Below are 18,405 nucleotides of genomic sequence, written 5' to 3' on the forward strand. Positions count from 1 at the left end.
GAAGCAATGATCCTCCCAGACTAACACTGGCAAAGGTGTACTGCGAGCAGATTCATGGGTAGTGTCTGTGCATGATTGCTGTGTTCTCTGTCTGAATAATAAAGAACAAAGGAGAACTAGTAAGCATTGCTTACAAAACAAGTCACACTGGAGAGATTAACTGTTCTAGTGTAGTCTGCTGTCGTCTTCAGTTAAATCTGTAGTAGTGCTCTGAGCATCTCAACTTGATGTATTTCCTTATTAAATCTTTAAATGGTCCTTGTAAACAAAGGTCCACATCTTCCAATTAGATCTGTAAGATAGAAGCATTGTTAAAAATTTCTAAATACTAATCTGTCAAAATCAAATTTACAGGATTTTGCTGTAAAGAGGCTGTTTAGAAGTCCACAGGCGTAACAGCACATTCATTTATTTAAAGTTAACTCAGCATTGATCAGAAATGCTAGGCTGGCCATCCTGAGGAGTTAAACCACCACTTCACAATGCTACAGAGGAGAAGCAGCAACTAAAATGGCCTTGACAACCTACCTCATTTGTGTGCCTTCTCCTTGAAAAGTGCTGCACGGGGTAGGAAGGCAGCCCCTGCCCCTGCACATTTCATAAACGTTGTGAAGCAATTGAGTGTGTGTGGGCAGGGGGAAACACCATGAAAAATAGTCAGTGGTCAGTGATTTTCATAGGATCTGTCCCGGAAGTTTTGTCTTCCTTTAAGGCCATTTATAAAAGAAGCCGAAGCCTAAGCTGCTGCTTAGCTTTTCAACTTGTCGTGTCTGTCTAGCAGTTGGTGAGCAGCAGTAAGCCCCACCTGACCCCCAGGCACCAGCTGGGTGTGCCACACTGTTAGCTGGACCTCCCTCACGCTGCCAGTGCTACAAGAGCCCAGAGTCTCCAGGGCAGTCTTGGTGGTGACCACGACACATGTGCTAGACCGTCCTCCTTACCCTGACAGTAATACTTCAGCCATATGATGACAAGGTGAGGCTGGGCGTGAGGACCAGCGTGGAATGTGACCCTTAGCTGTACAGTCTGTACTGTCATCACTATGTTAACACAGCTCGTGGTTCTGGAGAGCTTACTGAATCGTGGTTTGCCGCAACTCCCATCTATGTAAATCTGTGGCCCCTTGCAGAGGTGGCATATAGCCCTTGGTAGTAGAAAGTGAAACGATGTGACATCTCAGAGCCATCTTTCTGGCTAGCAAGGCAGTGGTGGCAAGGCTGATGGGAGTTCTGTCCTCTCCCCACAAGTGGAGGTGGTGGGCAGCGTTGAGACGTGGGAAGAGCATCTCGGAGAAGAGCTGCGGCGTCTTCGGGAGGATCAGGCCACGGGAAGGAAATTGGAGTGAAAGTCGTGCAAATGCTTTCAGACTTGCGAGTGCTGGGCTCTGAAGGGCTGAGCTGGGTATCGGACATAGCAGCTCTGTGAGGGTTTTAACAAATTTTGGAAGCAGGCAGAACTGTGGCAATGATAAGACATCAAAGAAAAACCAGCAGGCTGTGTGATTTAGGGCTGCCAGATTAAAGCCTCTGAGTATCGCACAAAGTAGCCATAGCTCCTCCTTGAGAGTTAGTAAGTGACGTTATCGAGGAATGAAGCAAACAGCCTTTCAGCAGGGGATAATTTGCCCTACAAACTTTATGCATGAATTAGAAAAACAAGTTATACTGTGTAAATGCCAGACCATTTGAGGAGTATTTAATGAATGCAGAACTGATGTTTTGCTGCAAGGAAACCCATTTTCAAGTTGTGTGAGTACTGAACTAAGAAAAGTTTCCCAAAAGTCTCCACTTGGGAGGGCATCTTAACTACTTGGATCAAAAATTAATGACCAGGGTAGTGTAGTGGTGGCCAAGTTTGCCATTCTGAGTTGTAGCTGGGAGCAGCCAAAGAGGTGCAGGAACTCTGTGGGATGGAGCACTTAAAAGTAAAGAAAAATTGCAATTTTCATATGTTTTTAGCATTGCCAGCAACTCGGAGACATAGGAGAAATTCATCCTCTCCCACATCTCTTCCAACTGTGATCACTGAGGAGACAGGAGTACACGTGGTTAAATGCACCATGAATATCTGGGAGAAGGGGAAGGAGAAGGTTCGTGGGAGTAGTTATTTTTCTTCCTCCTCCTGTAGGATTTGATTCCAAAGTGGTTGGTATAATCACCTGGTGAAGGGACTGTGGGTTTCCTTTGGACAGTGTGGAAGGGAAGCAGTGGTTTCATTCAGTGTCTGTGCGGTACCTGGTAGGTAAAATGGAAGTTGAAAGGTCCTCAGTAAATCTTCCACGAACAGATTTTGCAGCTTGTGTGAGTGCTGCTTGTTTCATTTAGTTCTGGTTTCTTCCCTTCGGGTTTTTCTCCCTAACGTCACGAACTCCTTGACATGACCCTAATAAAAAGAAAGTGAACTGAACTGAGAGCCCCAGGCTTCATTTCAGCTGTAAATCATTCCCCTTTCTCCTACATGAAAGAGCAGTCTCGATAAAAAGTTTAAAGTGTTAATCCAGAAGATCTATAATTTCTGACGTACATATTACTGCAGGGTTTCTGGCACCTCATCTTCTCTGCTGCTTGTGATACTAGAATATTTGCGTGCCATGGACAAACCCCATCAGGGCATGGTCTTCTTGGTGTTGTATTGATCTGTTTTTCCTCTCGTATGTCTCCTCTCACTTTCCTTGCTTTTCTCCTTCCTTGCTCATTTACTCTGCTGCCGTGGATGTTCGTGTCTCGCTGGTGAACGGCAGCCTCCTGCCGGGTGCCTTCTGACCTGCTTAGCTGTAGCGGTGGCTGCTCACCTCTCTTTTTTTCCTGCTTTCACAAATGGCTGGTCAGCTGTTTGCAGGAAGGCAAAGTGGAGCCTGAAGGTTATAGACTGTTTCCCCACAGTCCGGTGGTGTGTGCTCTGTGACCCTACAGTCGCAGGAGTCTGTACACCAGTACACAGTCATCTTCTTTCTGTAAGCTATAGGTAGGCTATAGAATCATAGAACTGTTTAGGTTGGAAAAGACCTTTAAGATCATCGAGTCCAACCGTTACTCTATTCTGCATGAATTTCAATCAATTTTAAGCCAAGCCCAGAGGATATAATTTTCTGGTTCAAGGATTCTTGTTACAATTTGTAATACATAAATCTCTAAAGCAATTTACATTTTCCTGCATGTGTATCGTTTCAATGGAGTTGTTTTAAATAGTGGCAATTTAATTCTGATTGATAAGAGTAAAAAATTTTATTTTGGATTTCAAGACTAGGGTGTTGGTGGTTTTTAACTGGGGGGGGGGGGGGGGGAAGATTAATGCATTTCTACACTCCTTTAAAGAAATAAGTTTATACTGAGAAGGTAATGGAGGATGTGCTGCTCTGTCAGGCTGTACTTAATTGGGATGTCTCCTAGGACCTTAGCCTAATAGTGGCAAACAGCTATGACTGCTACTGAAACAGGCCAGCATTAGCATAAATTGCACTTAATGTGATTATACTCATCCGAGGTTGAGCAGCTAAGTGATGCTTAGCCAGGTGTTAAATAGGTATGGCTGTCTAAGGTTTAGTCAATTACTATAGACATTTGCTAATTAAGGAGGGTAGAAGAGCAAATAAAAATGACGTTCCTTTCTACTTAGCACCCTACATCATCTTTGCAATTCTCCAAATTGCTTTTTAAAATGTCTCTCTCTAGTCCTGTACTCTTCCAAATTAAAAGAGATTTCTACTGAATTTTTAACTGTTCAGCAGAACCAGTCTTACCTGCTTGTACAGCAATATAATTTTCTTACTGTTTTTCTGGGTTTCTATCTGTTTTCCAGAGTACTGGTTATATCCAGTTCCTGTCACTGGAAAGATACTAGTGGGCCAGGTAGTACTTGTATGATTGATTTGAAGAAAAAAAAAAAAAAAAAAAAAAAAACACAACAAAAAACAAAATAACCCAAACCCTACTGTGCCATACCCCTTCTGTATAATCCTGTATCAACAGAAGTGGTGTGCCCGTGTTACGAAGTTTAAGAATATACAGCCTTTTTATACGGCCTTTTTTTGCAATGAAATATGTTGTTCTCCCAGTAAACACCTTGCTGCTCTCCCCACTTTCATGGAATGGAATTTTACTGGGAGCTGTGTTTCAAATCCCACAGATTTCATGTGCACACACCCCGTATTGAGACAGAGAAGACTTCAGCTGGATGAGATGTGATCTATTAACCCTGTGCCAGCTCTGTATCCAGCCATGGGCTTTGTAAAGACTTTTGACTTCCTTTTTTCCCTTGTTTTGCCAGCAAGGTGTAAAGACAGAGGAGTGGTAAGAGGAGGCATTTGCCCTTTTCCATGAATTTCTATTGCAAACACGTTACTCAGCACCTCTTCATTATCAAACAGGCCTGTTGCACATAAATCTCACTTAAATGTTAATCAGCTTCAAGTGAGCTGCAGTTGAATGAAATGAAGGTTTACAGATGAATCGACTCAGAAGGAATTTGAAGTAAAAGAATTGGAGAGCAGCCTTCTGGCTTATTTGATGTTCAAGACTTTGGACTAAACAAGAAGCTGTTCCCCTCTGGTCCTGTGTAGGGAAACACAAATCTTTTCCCAAGTTTTACGTTGTTGATGCTGCAGGGAGCAGATACTCTGGAGTCCCCAAAGCTTTATCTTTTTTCTCCGAGAGGGAGCATGGAGCTCAGTTTTCCCAGTGTCTAGAAATGCCTGAAGCAAGGCTGCAAGGCTTCCTCTGGCATTGGAGGAGTTGACTGCCACCAGCTTGTACCACCATCTTCGGGTCCTGGCTCCTGGGCTGCTGTGTAGGATGGCTTATGTGAGCTTGTGAGCATCTAGGTGACTTCATGAATTAATGAAATCAGTAATATCGTTTGTGCACTGTCAGAAGGGAGGACTGGTTTTGTGCTGATTTTGATTGATGATTTAAAAACAGATGGTGCTGGCAGGTTTATGCGTGATGCAGTGCTACAGGTTTTGAAGAACTCATATTTCCTACTCTGTCTCAGCAGATTTACAGATGCAGACCCTGATCGTCTAAAGGTTTATGCATATTCACAATCTGTGCATGTAATTAGCCGATTTACTTGGTTCAAGCTGTTCAAGTATTTAAAGTGAAAGGCTAGTATGTGCGTCTGAAACACCACCATGAGGGTTTTATTAGCTCTCAGTGGTCGAAACTGATGTACTATCTGGTGTTTCATTTTCTCCTGTAATTGTACTATACTGCCTTGTTTATGAATGCATACTATTACAAGCAGAAATGTTTACATATAATATAAGGAAGACATTAAAAAAAAGAAGTCCTGCAGCAGTCTACAGAGGAGAACGTTAGGTGCCCTGTATGTAGGGTCACTACCAGCTCCATCAGAAAATCAACACCTTGCATTTTGACTAGAAATAACATCTTTGTGGGCAGTATCTGCCCTTTGGCAAATGCTGAGCAGGCCTGTCTCATCAGGACTGTTTTCATCCTCCTCTTGTGGGGAGAACAGGGTTGCAGGCACTTCTGTGGCAGGACTAAAGTGGCAGGTGAGTCACCTTGTCACCTGGAGCATCCCACTACAGATACCACATCTGTAACACTCATCAGACTCCTTCTCCCTGCCCTCGCCACAGGTCTTAACATTCAGAGAGTAAGCCAAACTCAGCACAGTGGCTTGTTCATTTTGCTGTCATTAGCCTTCTAGGAGCAGAGAAGTGTTCTTACCAAAAAGCGTGCGAGCTCATTTATGTCCATGCTGCCCTCCACGCTGGTCGCCGTTGATCAGAATAGTAAATTTACACTTGTGAGAGCAATGAGGCTCAGCAGACAGCCCCAGTCCACCTCTCTTCCTTTAAAATGCTGTTGAAAATACTGTCATCTAAGGTGTTCCCACTTACAGGGTGTAACTGTGAGTTGTGTTCTTTTATGACCAAAATCTGTGATCCTGACAGAGTTCAGCTTTCAGTTTAACACAATTTTGTTTGGCTCATTTTTCTCTCTGCAGTCCTCCGAGTCCTACCTGCACTGGCAGATAAAGTGCTGACTAAAACACATTTAGTATTATCTTACAGAGTCCCTTAAGGCTTCAGCCTTGCCTTCACTTGCTCCAGTCCTCACAACTGACCTTGGGTCTCAGATAAACTCTCCACAGGGTAAGATGTAATGTGGCCTCAGGGGTTTTCCATGCCTCAGGGACTTGGCAGCACAGTGGAGAAGCCCCACCTGATGCGTCTCCTACAGCAAAGCACGGTAGGGGCAGTGGTGGTCTGCCAGGGCAGGGTGCTGCCAGAGCTGTGGGTCAAAGGCTGGACCAGTTTCTTGCACCGTTACAAAGGGGGTTTACTGGCAACTTGTCATGTCCTCCAGGCCCTGATAACATGCTTTGGTGGTTTTGTCCCATCTTAGTTTTTATTAATGATAAAAGAGGGTTCTAACAGATAGCTGTATGACTAGCAGAAGGGACAAGTTATCTTCTGTGTTTGTGCAACTCCATGAAGGTGGTAGCCTTATAATTAGAAATTCTGGTATTGTACAGTGCTCCTGGGGCTGTGCGGATTTCTGTTTGTTCAGACAGGCTTCTGTGCTGTGTAACTTGGCAGAACAACACAGGATGCTCTTCCTAGGATCATCTTGTAGAGGAATGCATAAATCACTTGTTTACAAGTCCTCAAAGGAATAGTATCGATTTAAGCTAAATGCTTGTAAAGGTAATAAATAGCCATGTAATGGTCACATAGATGGCTTTCAATGTTATTTTAATTTAATGCAAACAAAGGTTTCAGCTGGGATGTCTGCACTCAGAAGGAATGACCTTGATCCAGTAATAAGGTGTGTGCAGCGGTCTGCTTGTTTATGCATCTTTGCTATCCTGCAGTGATTGTCACTGCCAGTGAGTTTTTCTTGCATGTAAAGAGGGGGAGGGGGAGAAATCTTAATGAAGTTATGGTAGTAAATCCCTGTCTGTTAAGTGAATAATGTTTTAATATTGCACTTAAAATGTTTGTAAGGGAAGGCATTTAGACTCAAAAATGTGAAGTCTGAAACTTAGGGCATTTAAAAGATGGCAGCCAAAGCCAAACATGTAAACAAAAATCCCAAATGTTTGGGATGTGTGGAAATTCCTCAGACCGGGCGAGGTCTCTTCAGAGCTCAGGATATTGTATGTGGGACTTCTGTGAGCCTGAGCATTTCCAAATATCTGCTCTGTATTGCTTTCAGGAGCATCACTAATGTGGAAAGCTTACTACTTCAAAAGGCAAAAATCTCAAAGGTGTTTTATGCAGCGCTTGGTTTAAATTTTTTTCCCCTCAGCTGCTAATTTTTCAGAGGCCAAAGCTGAGCCATACTGGAGTCCAGCTAGGAGTCTTCAATTTGCTTTTGAAACATTGCATGTGCTGGCAGGGCAGTGCTGCAGCCGGCGACAGCTGTTGCGTGCAGGAAGGGTTCAGGTGGCAACCCGCTCCACGTGCTGCCTCCTGTCCCCATTGTGCCCCAGTACATGCCGTCGCATGTGGGGATGCAGATGTGGAGATGGAGAGGTGCCTCCGGCTTCACTGTGTTTCTGCACGTGGAATTCTTCCCAAATCTCACCTCCTGGTAGTTTGGGGTTTTTTTTGTGTGTGTGTGTCGGTGTGTGTTAAGTATTAGTCATCAGGCTGCAAGTTACGAAATGGTTAAACAGAGGAGCAGCCCTCGGGTGTCACTGAGCAGCCCAGACTGGGCAGCTGCCCCTTTAGTTGCAAGGGGTCATTAATGACAGTATCTAGTGCTGCTGGATTAGATACAAGTAAGGTCCTTAACTGCACAACAATGTTTGTATCTCCTACAGAGCTGGGAGTGCAGCTCTCCGTTTGCCCCAGTCTGGTTTTCCCTGGATAACTTCAGTATAAAATTCTTCAGTTCACTGGGCATCTGCAATGAACAACGAAACGGGCAATCCATGCACATTAAACCCTGCTCAGGATGTTTACAGACTTCAGTATAAGCTGAAGTATTCCTGTATATAAAACCTGTGGGTTAGGAATTTCCCTCCTCTCTCTTCACCGGTTAGAATCTTGCTGGTAATTATTTTACATGTGAAGAGGAAAGACACTGAGGAGAGACTTCAGGCATAAGAGGCTGGTGGGAGCTTCAGCTTCGCTTCTCTGGTCTCATTCTAGTTAGCTACTTGGCATAGCTCTGCTAGGGGTGCCAAGTCCCAGAGAAATCTGGAGATAGCAGGAGGGTCACAAAGTAGGACTGGGCTGTGGTTGCTTGGAGGACATGGAAAAGCAGAGAGGTGCAAAACCCAGGAGCAGAACTCTGGTCTGGTACAGCAAGCCAGGCAAAGCCAGCTGCTTCCCGACTCAGTATATACCACTCCGACTTTCAGAAGAGCTCCAACTCTTAAACAGTCTGAGAACAAGTGAACATAACCCAGCGCTTCCTTCGCCAACGCTAGAGAGCTGTACTATGTCATAGTGGCTAGCAGCGCAGTACAGTACAAAAATTTCTTTTGTAGGCCAGCTTTATTTAACTTTTGGAAAAATAAGGTCAGAAATTTAGGCCAATTAGTGTGAGCAAAGCTCAGCAGGTTCACATCTCCCTTATGCAACTAGATCTCTAATTACTATCTGCATATTTTAAACACTTTATACAGTCCTTTGAAATAAGATTTTTCTATAACTAGAATCTCATACGCCATTTCTCAGATTTTTTTTAGCATGTAAGAGCTGCATGTGTTTTCTGTCTTAATTTGTAATTCTCTCCCCACTTGAATAAAATATTTGAGTAAATTTTACTGTGTATTTGCAGCTGACATGGGAATTACAGGTTGTAAGTTCAGTAAGTTGCCACGGTTAGGAAACTGTAATGAGCTCTTTAATTAAATAGATTAAGCACCAAAGTTTAGGTATGTGTTTCATGGGTATGTGGTTTATTAGATTCGTAGATCTGCTTTGTCTAGGGCATGTGTTTTATCCTCTGGCAGCTGAGACATACACCTGTTAAACCGAAGTCGCCCTTGCTGTTTTGGAGGTACAACTGATTCTGATGTCTTAATTTGTTTTGCTTGTTTCTAATGCGTCAGTTTATTTTGTTTACACAGAGACTTTGCTTATGTGGCAAGAGACAAAGACACAAGAATTCTGAAATGTCATGTGTTTCGATGTGACACCCCTGCAAAAGCCATCGCCACAAGTTTACACGAAATCTGTTCAAAGGCAAGTGGATTTGAAGTCAGCTGCATTCACCTGTTTAGAGGTCCCTGAGCCTAAACAATCAGCAACCATATGCAGTATTAGTTCAGTTTATATCACTGGCAGTGAGAAATGGTGTAGAGAATTTGTAAAGGAAAGGATGCAAATGGATGGGAATAATGGGAGGGTGAGCATTTAGATTTGAGGAGGATGATACGTGCTTTTGATTTGACAAGTGTGTATAGAGACTGAAGGGTTTCTTGAATAATAAAAAGCTGCACGTTCAAAGTGGAAAAAGAACACACAGCTTCAGTTAATAATAAATGGTGATGTTAAACTCCGTAAATAAATCCGAACTTGTTTGAATGGAATTTTTAATGGTGTTATCCTGCAGGACAGACAGGAAAACAGTTGCTACTGTTACTCTGCCCAGTTAAAAAAACAGAAGTAATCATCAAGGAGACTAGTGGCTTTCAGCTACTCTAGTTACAAATACTAAGTCTTAGTTCCTGCTTGTGTGGTAGTGTTGTCTGCAATACCGGAGAGGACTGTTCTTTCCAGTCGTTCTGCCTTACAGATTTTCCACCATTCCCTGGTCATTAACTTTGGTTTCCTTGCATGATCGGTTCATGACTGTCCTCTGTATGGTCATTTTATGCAGTGGTAGCAAGGCAGCACATCCTTTACAGCAGCAAATCCAATTGAAACACTTTACAGAGAGGCAGTTAAACCAATCTACTTGAAACTCTTCTTTTATTATTTTATTCAGTCGTGGTGGATTTCAGGCTGCATCCCCCTTTTTAAAAATATTACGCTGCTTATTTTGATTTTCCTTAAAACATGTCAGTTTGCACCACAGGAAAAGTGGGCTGTGGGCGTGAGTAACCTTGTTAGTTACCCTTGCGCAACTTATCCCTCTGTGTGAGTCACTGCTGTTCTGGCAAAGCCAGTTAGGAAACCTTCAGGTTCTAAAATTCTGCTCATTTATTGTGTGCCTGTCATTTGCTTTTTACACTTTGTCTTCACATTAATGAATGGAATCGGTGATGTCGAATTCTTTTTGTAGCCAGTTGTATAGTCTAAAATTTTTTCATTTGTGCAACACTGCAAACGTGGCTACTGAACTTGTGATGTTTAATGCAAACGTGAGCAGTTAGACAGTGTGCATTACTGTAACCTTCTGGGCAGCGGAGTTCTGCCTGAGGCAGAGGCAGAAGGTAATCCAGCAACTGTGCAAAGCCTGGCAGGTCTGGCTGGGCTTGGGTGCCTGAGGAAACGCAGGTGGTGGGGAGCTGCTCTGGTTGTCCAGGGAGCTGCAGGCTGTGCTTGGTGAAGCTTAACACCGGGAGCTGCAGCAGTGGCTGGCTGAAGAAGCCTAGACCTGTTATGTCCCTCCTCCAGCCTGCAGTTCTCACAGATGTTTCCCACAAGTCTGGCAGGGAAAAAGCAAGCTACGCAGGCCCTGCTACACAGCTGCTTTTGTCCAGTAAGGTCAACATCGAGTAAATGCCATGGTCACTATACACATGGGTATCACAGAGTGGAACTGTCACATTATGTAACTGTGACATGAAACTCCTGGCATTACTTTTGGGTAAGAGAGCAACTAAGGATTTAAAACCATAGCTAATAGTAACACAGAATAAAACAGGATAGTGTTGTTAAGTAGAGTGTGTTCCTTTGTAATTCAGCAGTAGATGGAATCAGGATTCAGGGAGGTTCTTGGATGTGCTGACACACTGGACCTCTTTTGCTGAGTCGGAGATTCTTCCTAAGCTAGTGCGTATCATTTTTCATCTGCAGGGGGGAATATTATCTTGTGTCCCTGTAACAAAAGATACTTTCAATATACAAAACAAAAAGGAGAAATTTGCTAGAAGTATCTTCAGACCAAGCGTCATCCACTGAAACACCAGTTTCTTATATAGCTTAACTGTCATAGCATAAAGAAACAGATAGCAATGCTTTCTGTATGAGCTTTGGACAACCCTTGTTACCTTCCCTGGGTCCCTTCTCAGTCATATATGCATAGGAAATAACCATCCAAAGTGATTGTTTTCAAGTGGATTTGGGGGGTTTTTTACCTCTTTTGCTAATATTGCACATTTTAAGGAAAGAACAGGTTGTATTGTGCATGGGATTTTAATTCCAGAAGAAACATAAAAATAGAGCAAAAAATTATCCAGAGCAGAATATAGATAAGAGGGGAACATGAATAATGAACACTCTTCTCTGTGTGTTAAATATTTATATTTCTTCCTATATTACTTCTCACTGCAATTTTGCTAAAAATGATTAGGGTTTTTTTTCCTCCACAAGTTCTTTATGTAGTTAAGGAATGGTGAATGAACTGGAGGAAAAGGAAATTTGTATTTAAAAAGAATAACCTGTTTAGTCACGTAGCTTCTGACTTATTTCAGAAACTAGGGTTGTAATAGGAGTAGATTTATACTTGTAGTTGCTACTGCACTGTATTTAAAAAAAAAAAAAAGCTATATTATCACTATCTTCTTCAGATTATGGCTGAACGGAAGAATGCTAAAGCTGTGGCTTGCAGCTCATTGCAGGAGAGGACAAATGTCACCCTTGATGTTCCTCTGCAAGGTACTGTGTGCTACAGCTAGTATCCTTGGGATGGTCCTGGTTTAGATGTGTTTTGTTTCTGATGCTGTTTTTGACCAAAATGGAGCATGTTGGGTGGAGAAGTCAGGAGTGTAATCCTGTCTTTTAAACATTAAACATTCTATTGGTTATGCTGACAGAAATGGAGTTCTGCTCACTTATGTCAACTTGTGCATTTCCTCCTTTATTTTGAAATACAAATGTTGCAAATGCAATTTTACATATTTGTGGCTACTTGCACATATTGTCCTTTTCAATTCAAAATACCTCTTGACACGAGACCGCACAAATTGGCCAAATCTTCCTTAAGAACAGAATATACATCAGTTAATCACTTGGATTCAAAGGAGCTGTAGGAGGAGAACTCCTCAATTTCGGCATCTGTTCTAGCAACTTCCAAGGCAAGGGGTACAAGCTGGTGGTTTTCCAGCTTAAGGGTCTTTTGCACACCCTGCTGCATGGAAGAAGACAGTTGCCTTTGCATGCCTTTATTAGGCATAGCTTAATTGTTGCTATTTTGAAAGTATTCCAGGAGAACAAATATACTTTGTGTTAGCTTTATAGGAAATTATATGCTTCTAGATCCACCAGCTTATACTGAATATCTTACTCCTAATCCATAAATCAACTTGTGTAACAGTCTGCTCAGATAGTAGTATTGATTATTCATAGACTGTGTTTAACATACTAAAAAGGATGGTATTAAAACCAGATTCCAGATTGTACGTAGCTATGTAGTGAAACTTTGGTCTGGATGTCTGTGAGGCACATTCATCTATATTTTCTGGGTTTTAATATGCTAGCAATATAACGTTACCTTACTCTTAGCTTAGGTCAAGAATTAGGTGATGAAAGTTTATCCCTAATTCCTTTAGAAATTACTGAGCATTGTTCTTGTCAGAAAAAGTAAATATTTGTTTTGATTGATACAATACTTTCGGAGTACAATTACTGGGTAAACTGTTTTATGTTATTGATGAAATAAAAGTGGTTTTCCCTGCTGTGAATGCTGGTTAATAGAAGCTGATTTTTGTTCCCATGCAGTAGATTTCCCAACACCAAAGACAGAGCTGGTACAGAAGTTCCACGTCCAGTACCTGGGCATGCTACCTGTAGCTAAACCTGTGGGTATGTGACACTTATGTGACTTCCAAAGTACCTTGCATAAACTCTACAGGCTGGACTCTGGCTAGCCAAGTGTAAATGCATGATTTTTGAAGGGTAACGACTCGTGCATTTCAGTCAGGCATGAAGACATCTAATATTCAGGGCCTCTTCTGAAAATGTGTTTTGCAACTAGAGTATTTTGGGAGCTGCCAAGAAAGCGGGAGTTTCTTTCTACTGCTTTCTCTGAACATGAGCTCTGCTACTAATGAGAAGGGCCCTGGAGAACTGAAATGGTGCAGCAGCTAAACAACGTGCTATCCTGTTTTAATAAGCCAGAGGCACCTGTTCTGTTTTCTTCAGATGAAGAAGACCCAACTTCACAACCCTTCCTCTTCCATCATCAAAGTAATTTTAATGAGTCCAAAACAATGTGTTTTCTGTACTGCTATGTGAAACTAAAAATCTTGTTGCTGCCTACTTACACTCACGTATTTCATTTTCACCGTTGCATTTTCTTCTCCTTTAGGAATGGATACTCTGAACAGTGCCATTGAAAGTCTAATGGCTTCCTCTAGCAAAGAAGACTGGATGCCAGTTACTATGAATGTCGCTGATGCTACTGTCACAGTCATCAGTGAAAGGGTAAGGTAGACTGTAGTGTTTAAAACACGTTTAACATAACGTGAGCGTTGAAAACCAGGAACACAGGAACACTAGTAGAAAGAGTTCATATACACTAGAATTCATTTGCTTATTTTGCATTTTACTTCTTTCCAGAATCTGGAGAGGCTCTTATTGCAGGTATCAGCTTTAGCTTTATATTTACCATTTCAAGCATGTTCTCAGATCTAAATTACTATTAGTATTCATTACATACCTAACACAAATGCAGTGTTACCCTTTCTAGGAATTTTGAGCCTAAAACACTGTAAGTTAAGCTCTTAAGTAGCAATCCTAAATTCTAAACTGTATTTACCTTATTCTTGGTATGGAAGCCAAGAGCAGTAAGTTTTTAAAATGCACGATATGCTGAGTTCTAATGCTTAAAGCCTTGGTCTTCTGGTGACAGCCTAGAAGGGGAGATCCAGCCCAGGCCTGAGCACACGAGGTATATGCATATAGATAGAATGGAATTCCACAATATTGTATCAGTGTCATCCCCCATTTAATCAACTTAAAATTGAAAGTAGAGTTCCACAGAATATCCAACAGTAATGATCAATCACTTGGTTCCTAACCAGAATGAAGAGGAAATCATGGTGGAGTGTCGTGTGCGGTTCCTGTCTTTCATGGGAGTGGGCAAGGACATTCACACGTTCGCGTTCATTATGGATACAGGAAACCAGCATTTTGAGTGCCACGTTTTTTGGTGTGAACCAAATGCAGGCAATGTATCAGAAGCTGTTCAGGCTGCTTGTATGGTAAGTGACCTTCAAAGGCATCTAATGCCTCTTAGTTTTTTGCACTGCCTTCATAAATAATCATCTTTCCAAATTTGCAATTATATTAACTTCAAGACAGAAAAAAACCAGAACAGATAAAAATAGGAATTGGGATTCTGCTATATTTAATCAGTTAAAGCCCAAACATTTTTAAGTTTGAAATGTCAATGTAGTGAACAATACCCCTTTAATCATCTTCCCTCCTAACCTCTGCAACATCTGTGTAAGTTAAAATCTCTTCTTTCACTACACAAGTTATCTAATGCTGGAAAAACATTCTGCTGAGAGTCGTGTTATACAATCCAGTGACGATGTAGTGAAAATAATCCCTGTTCAAAAATAGCTAAACCCAGAAAACTTATTTTTCAGTTTTCAAAGGCCTGTTCCTATGATATAGATTTAGTATCTGTCGTGTGCTAATGAATGAACAGTTTCTGCCCACAGATTGAGACCAATGTCCCGTTAACTTCAGCTGGGCTATTTGTCATGGCCAAAACGGAGGTTTGACTATATATGATGGGGAGGTTAAAACTGTATTTAAAATGCTCTGTGAAAGTATTGGATACAGTAAGGATTGGAGAATGCTTTTGCCTTGTTGCAGCTGCGGTATCAGAAGTGCTTAGTAGCCAGACCTCCTTCACAGAAAGTTCGACCGCCCCCACCTCCTGCAGACTCGGTGACTAGAAGAGTTACAACTAACGTAAAAAGAGGAGTGTTGTCCCTCATTGACACTTTGAAACAGAAACGCCCAGTCACTGAGATGCCATAGCTGCATAAGAGAGAAGATTCTCCTACCATTTAACTGAAGATAACAGTAGCTACACTAAGGAAAATGAACTGACAACGTTTGGCCTTCCACTTCAAATTGCTGATGCTTTGTCTTCAGAGAATTTACCCTTACCGAAACAATGTTAGACAAGCATGTTCTCTTGTTCTTGCCACCATTGTGTGATATGAAAAGAAGCATGAATAATTTTTTTGCTATCAGTGAGTTACATCGTGAGCAATGGAAGGTCTGTTTGATTGTAAATACATGAACATTACCTAAACTCACACAAAAAAAGAATATGGCCACGTCCCTCCCAGTGAACTCATGCTAAAGTCCTTGGAGTGAATGATGCCCGAGTTGATAGTTTCACCGTCTTGAGCTGGATTTGTAACAAACCAATCTTAAATCCTACAGCACTTTGCTTTGTTTTCAACACTGGCGTAGGTACCAAGTATTAGCTACCATTGAATTCCTGTAGATTAAATACCAAGTTTTATTTTTTACAGAACTACGCCTGTTAGTTTTAAATTGTTTGTCAGCATTGGTCTAGCAACCACTTCAGTATCTCCCTGACATGCTTTTGAATCACGGCGTCATTATTTCATCTCCTGGTTATACATTATGGTCTTAGAGAAGAATCGTGTGTAATACCAAACCAATGCCGAAAAATCCAGAAGTGTTTTCAGTAACTGAGTTGCAGGGTGATCCGCTGAAGCTTTTCAGCTTTAGATGTACAAATGCAACTGTTAGCTGTTAAATTTATTCTCCTAAATCTGTCACTGATTCATTCAAAATACCATTTGTTTCACACAGGGCTCAAGCTAATCAGGAGTGAGAAAAAACTAACCAGTAATTTTATTGTCTTACAATTCTTACAGAGACTAAAATATTCCATACAAGTGTTTGATGAAATGTTCAGTTCAGCATCTGGTTGCACAGTTCCCCTTTCCCCTCAGAGTTTGTTGCTGAGTGCTTAACATGCTACAAAAAGAACAGTCATGTTTCTTGTTATTTACAGAATTCCATGAAATTTCATTTACTTTTAGTGCTCTCGTGACAAAGTAAGAAGAGAGTTGTTTTCTAACAAGATAGTCCCTCAGGTGGTACAACTTGATTTCAATGCTTTTGCTCCAAAGGCTTCATCTAAATTGCTGTGATTTACACACTGCTGCAGACCCTGGCAAAGTCAGCCCAGTATTGCCCCTTAAAATTGTACCTTAGGCTGATTTTCAAATGCAGTTATGCATCTGGAGTCTCTCCCTTCACCATCTTCTGTCTAGACCTGCAGGTTGGTGCAAATTTTGGAAATGGAACATCAAATGTATTTGTAACTAGCATTAAAAATGTTTTGTCTCCATTTATAGATATGTTCCAAACTGTGACTGTCTCCCAAGTCTGCAAGTCTGCTCATACTATAATTTTAAAAGAACATTGGCAAGGTTGTTATTACAAGAACTCTTTTATCTTACTATGCAAGGGACTTTTATAAACAAGCCGTTACCTTTTTATTTCCTTGTTTAAATACATTAATGGCAACACCTGGGCAAAGCAACTTAGGAACACGAGGGGAAAAGAATGATGATTCAAGAAATTTCTGCCTTGAAAACTGCAGAAAAAACCCCATGAAACTCGGTGTGATGTATGAGCAGGAGTCAGGTGAAGGCTCGCTATGCAACTATTGTGATTAAATTTAGCTCTTTCGAATACCCTCTTAAGGAGCTGATCCCCCACCTGTCTCAGATCTCTTTATGACCCCCAGTTCTGCACCCCCAGGCACTGAAGCAAGTTTCCCCCCCCAAGGGTCATATCCCTGCTACCCCCTTTGCACCAGTTTATTCCTTGTACAGCTGGAGGCCAAGTTGCTTATGCCAAGTAGGCAGGGAGAGCCGGGGGGGGGGAGACACAAACAGCCCCACCCTTTTTAGCAGTACCAGTGTTTTAAACTGGCCATGGACGAAGCCAGGTGGCAAAGCATGGAGATGGCTGCTTGCCTACAGGCTCGTTCAGCTTCTGGTAGTGATCCCAGCGATGTCTGCTAGGAGCAGTGTAAAAACTCCCTTCCTATCGCTATCAAAATGTGGTGGCTGACGATGTACCTTTAGGTATGATCATGAAGTTAAAGAGGTAAAAGTTTCCTTATTCGTCATCATGGTAGTGATTTGAACTTTGACTTTTGTTTTAAATTACAGAAAATACTTGGACAGTGTCTTTTTAAAGTTTCAGCTGGAAATGCCAGGATTTGGGATTTGCAACTGTTCTACAACAGTGAATTTGAAACAGTCTGATTAGATTTTGTAGTTGCATCTGTGTAGTGCTTGTTATCCCCAAGAGATCCAGACTGTCTTTAAACTACTACAACACTTAGCGAACAGCACTGTAAAGGTTCTTCTGTACCAGTGTTGTCAAAGCTATGAACATATAGTTAGCTTTCACTGGCAAAGTGTGCAATTGCAGGGAGGGCTGAGGAGAAGATAGAAGGGTGTTTGAAAAGCCGTAGGTCACTTGCCAATCTATGTTTTAAGAGTTCGGTGTCTGTTAACACAGTGTTGTTGATTTTGCAAGTGTTTAAGTAGTGTGCTTAATGGTCTGACTGTATGTGGCCTTTTTGCTTCAGTAGAGCCCCTTGTTCTCCAAGACGTTAAATATACGTGCAGGTGTTTTGCAGAATTGGAGCCTAATACTGCAAAGCCCGTTACCTTTTGTTAAACAATATATGAAACCACTTTTACCATGGCCAAAAAAAATATGTAGTATGTATGGGGGGGGGTGGGGGGGGTGTTTGAGCAACTGCCACTATTTTAGTTGATGTTACACAGACCCTCAGTTACCTATGCATTTTTTTATAATACCTAGTGGTTCTGTAGGCAGGCAGCCATGTTCACTACGCCTTGTATGTCTGATGCCATATTCTAAATTAACCTGTTAAATACAGCTTAAAATATTTTTATTTATTCTATTTTTACTGAAATATCCTGCGTTATGTTGATGTATTGTCTTTACTGGACGTGATGTTGTAACATTCTCCACTCTGTATACTATAGGTTGCCTAAAAAAAGGCAGGCTTTGTAATTATTTGTAGCCGCATTTTTATTGAAGTCTGTAGAAAAAATCATGTAAAGCAAAGCTAATTTCTTCATTTTTTTTCAATGCAAGTAGTAAGTTAGAGGTAAGTATCACATGTCAGTCATGTCATTAATATGCTTCCTTGCAGAAGCAAGGAGATTTATATTCACAGTCAATGATGAGATAAAAGCCTCTCTCTTGAAATCTGAAGTGCTGGCTGTAGGTTTTATTTAAGCCACTTACTGTTTCATTTGAAGGGG

The 18,405-nt window shown here is 41.6% G+C and overlaps 1 protein-coding gene across 13 annotated transcripts in view; it reads left to right on the forward strand.

Moving 5' to 3' along the window:
• Positions 1-18,355, forward strand: part of APBB2 (amyloid beta precursor protein binding family B member 2) — a 189,868-nt gene extending 171,513 nt beyond the window's left edge. For 11 of the 13 annotated variants that reach the window (XM_056342934.1, XM_056342972.1, XM_056343000.1 and 8 more), the window contains 6 exons: positions 9,052-9,166; positions 11,659-11,746; positions 12,809-12,892; positions 13,398-13,513; positions 14,113-14,292; positions 14,915-18,355. In XM_056342934.1, the coding sequence (XP_056198909.1) occupies positions 9,052-9,166; positions 11,659-11,746; positions 12,809-12,892; positions 13,398-13,513; positions 14,113-14,292; positions 14,915-15,082 (751 nt within the window). In that variant the 3' untranslated portion in view covers positions 15,083-18,355. The remainder of the gene's footprint in view (positions 1-9,051; positions 9,167-11,658; positions 11,747-12,808; positions 12,893-13,397; positions 13,514-14,112; positions 14,293-14,914) is intronic. The other 2 variants (XM_056343019.1, XM_056342962.1) reach the window with 1 other exon arrangement.
• Positions 18,356-18,405: the final 50 nt, after the last annotated feature.

The sequence above is a fragment of the Falco biarmicus genome, chromosome 1 (assembly GCF_023638135.1).
Source record: "Falco biarmicus isolate bFalBia1 chromosome 1, bFalBia1.pri, whole genome shotgun sequence".
NCBI lineage: Eukaryota > Metazoa > Chordata > Aves > Falconiformes > Falconidae > Falco > Falco biarmicus.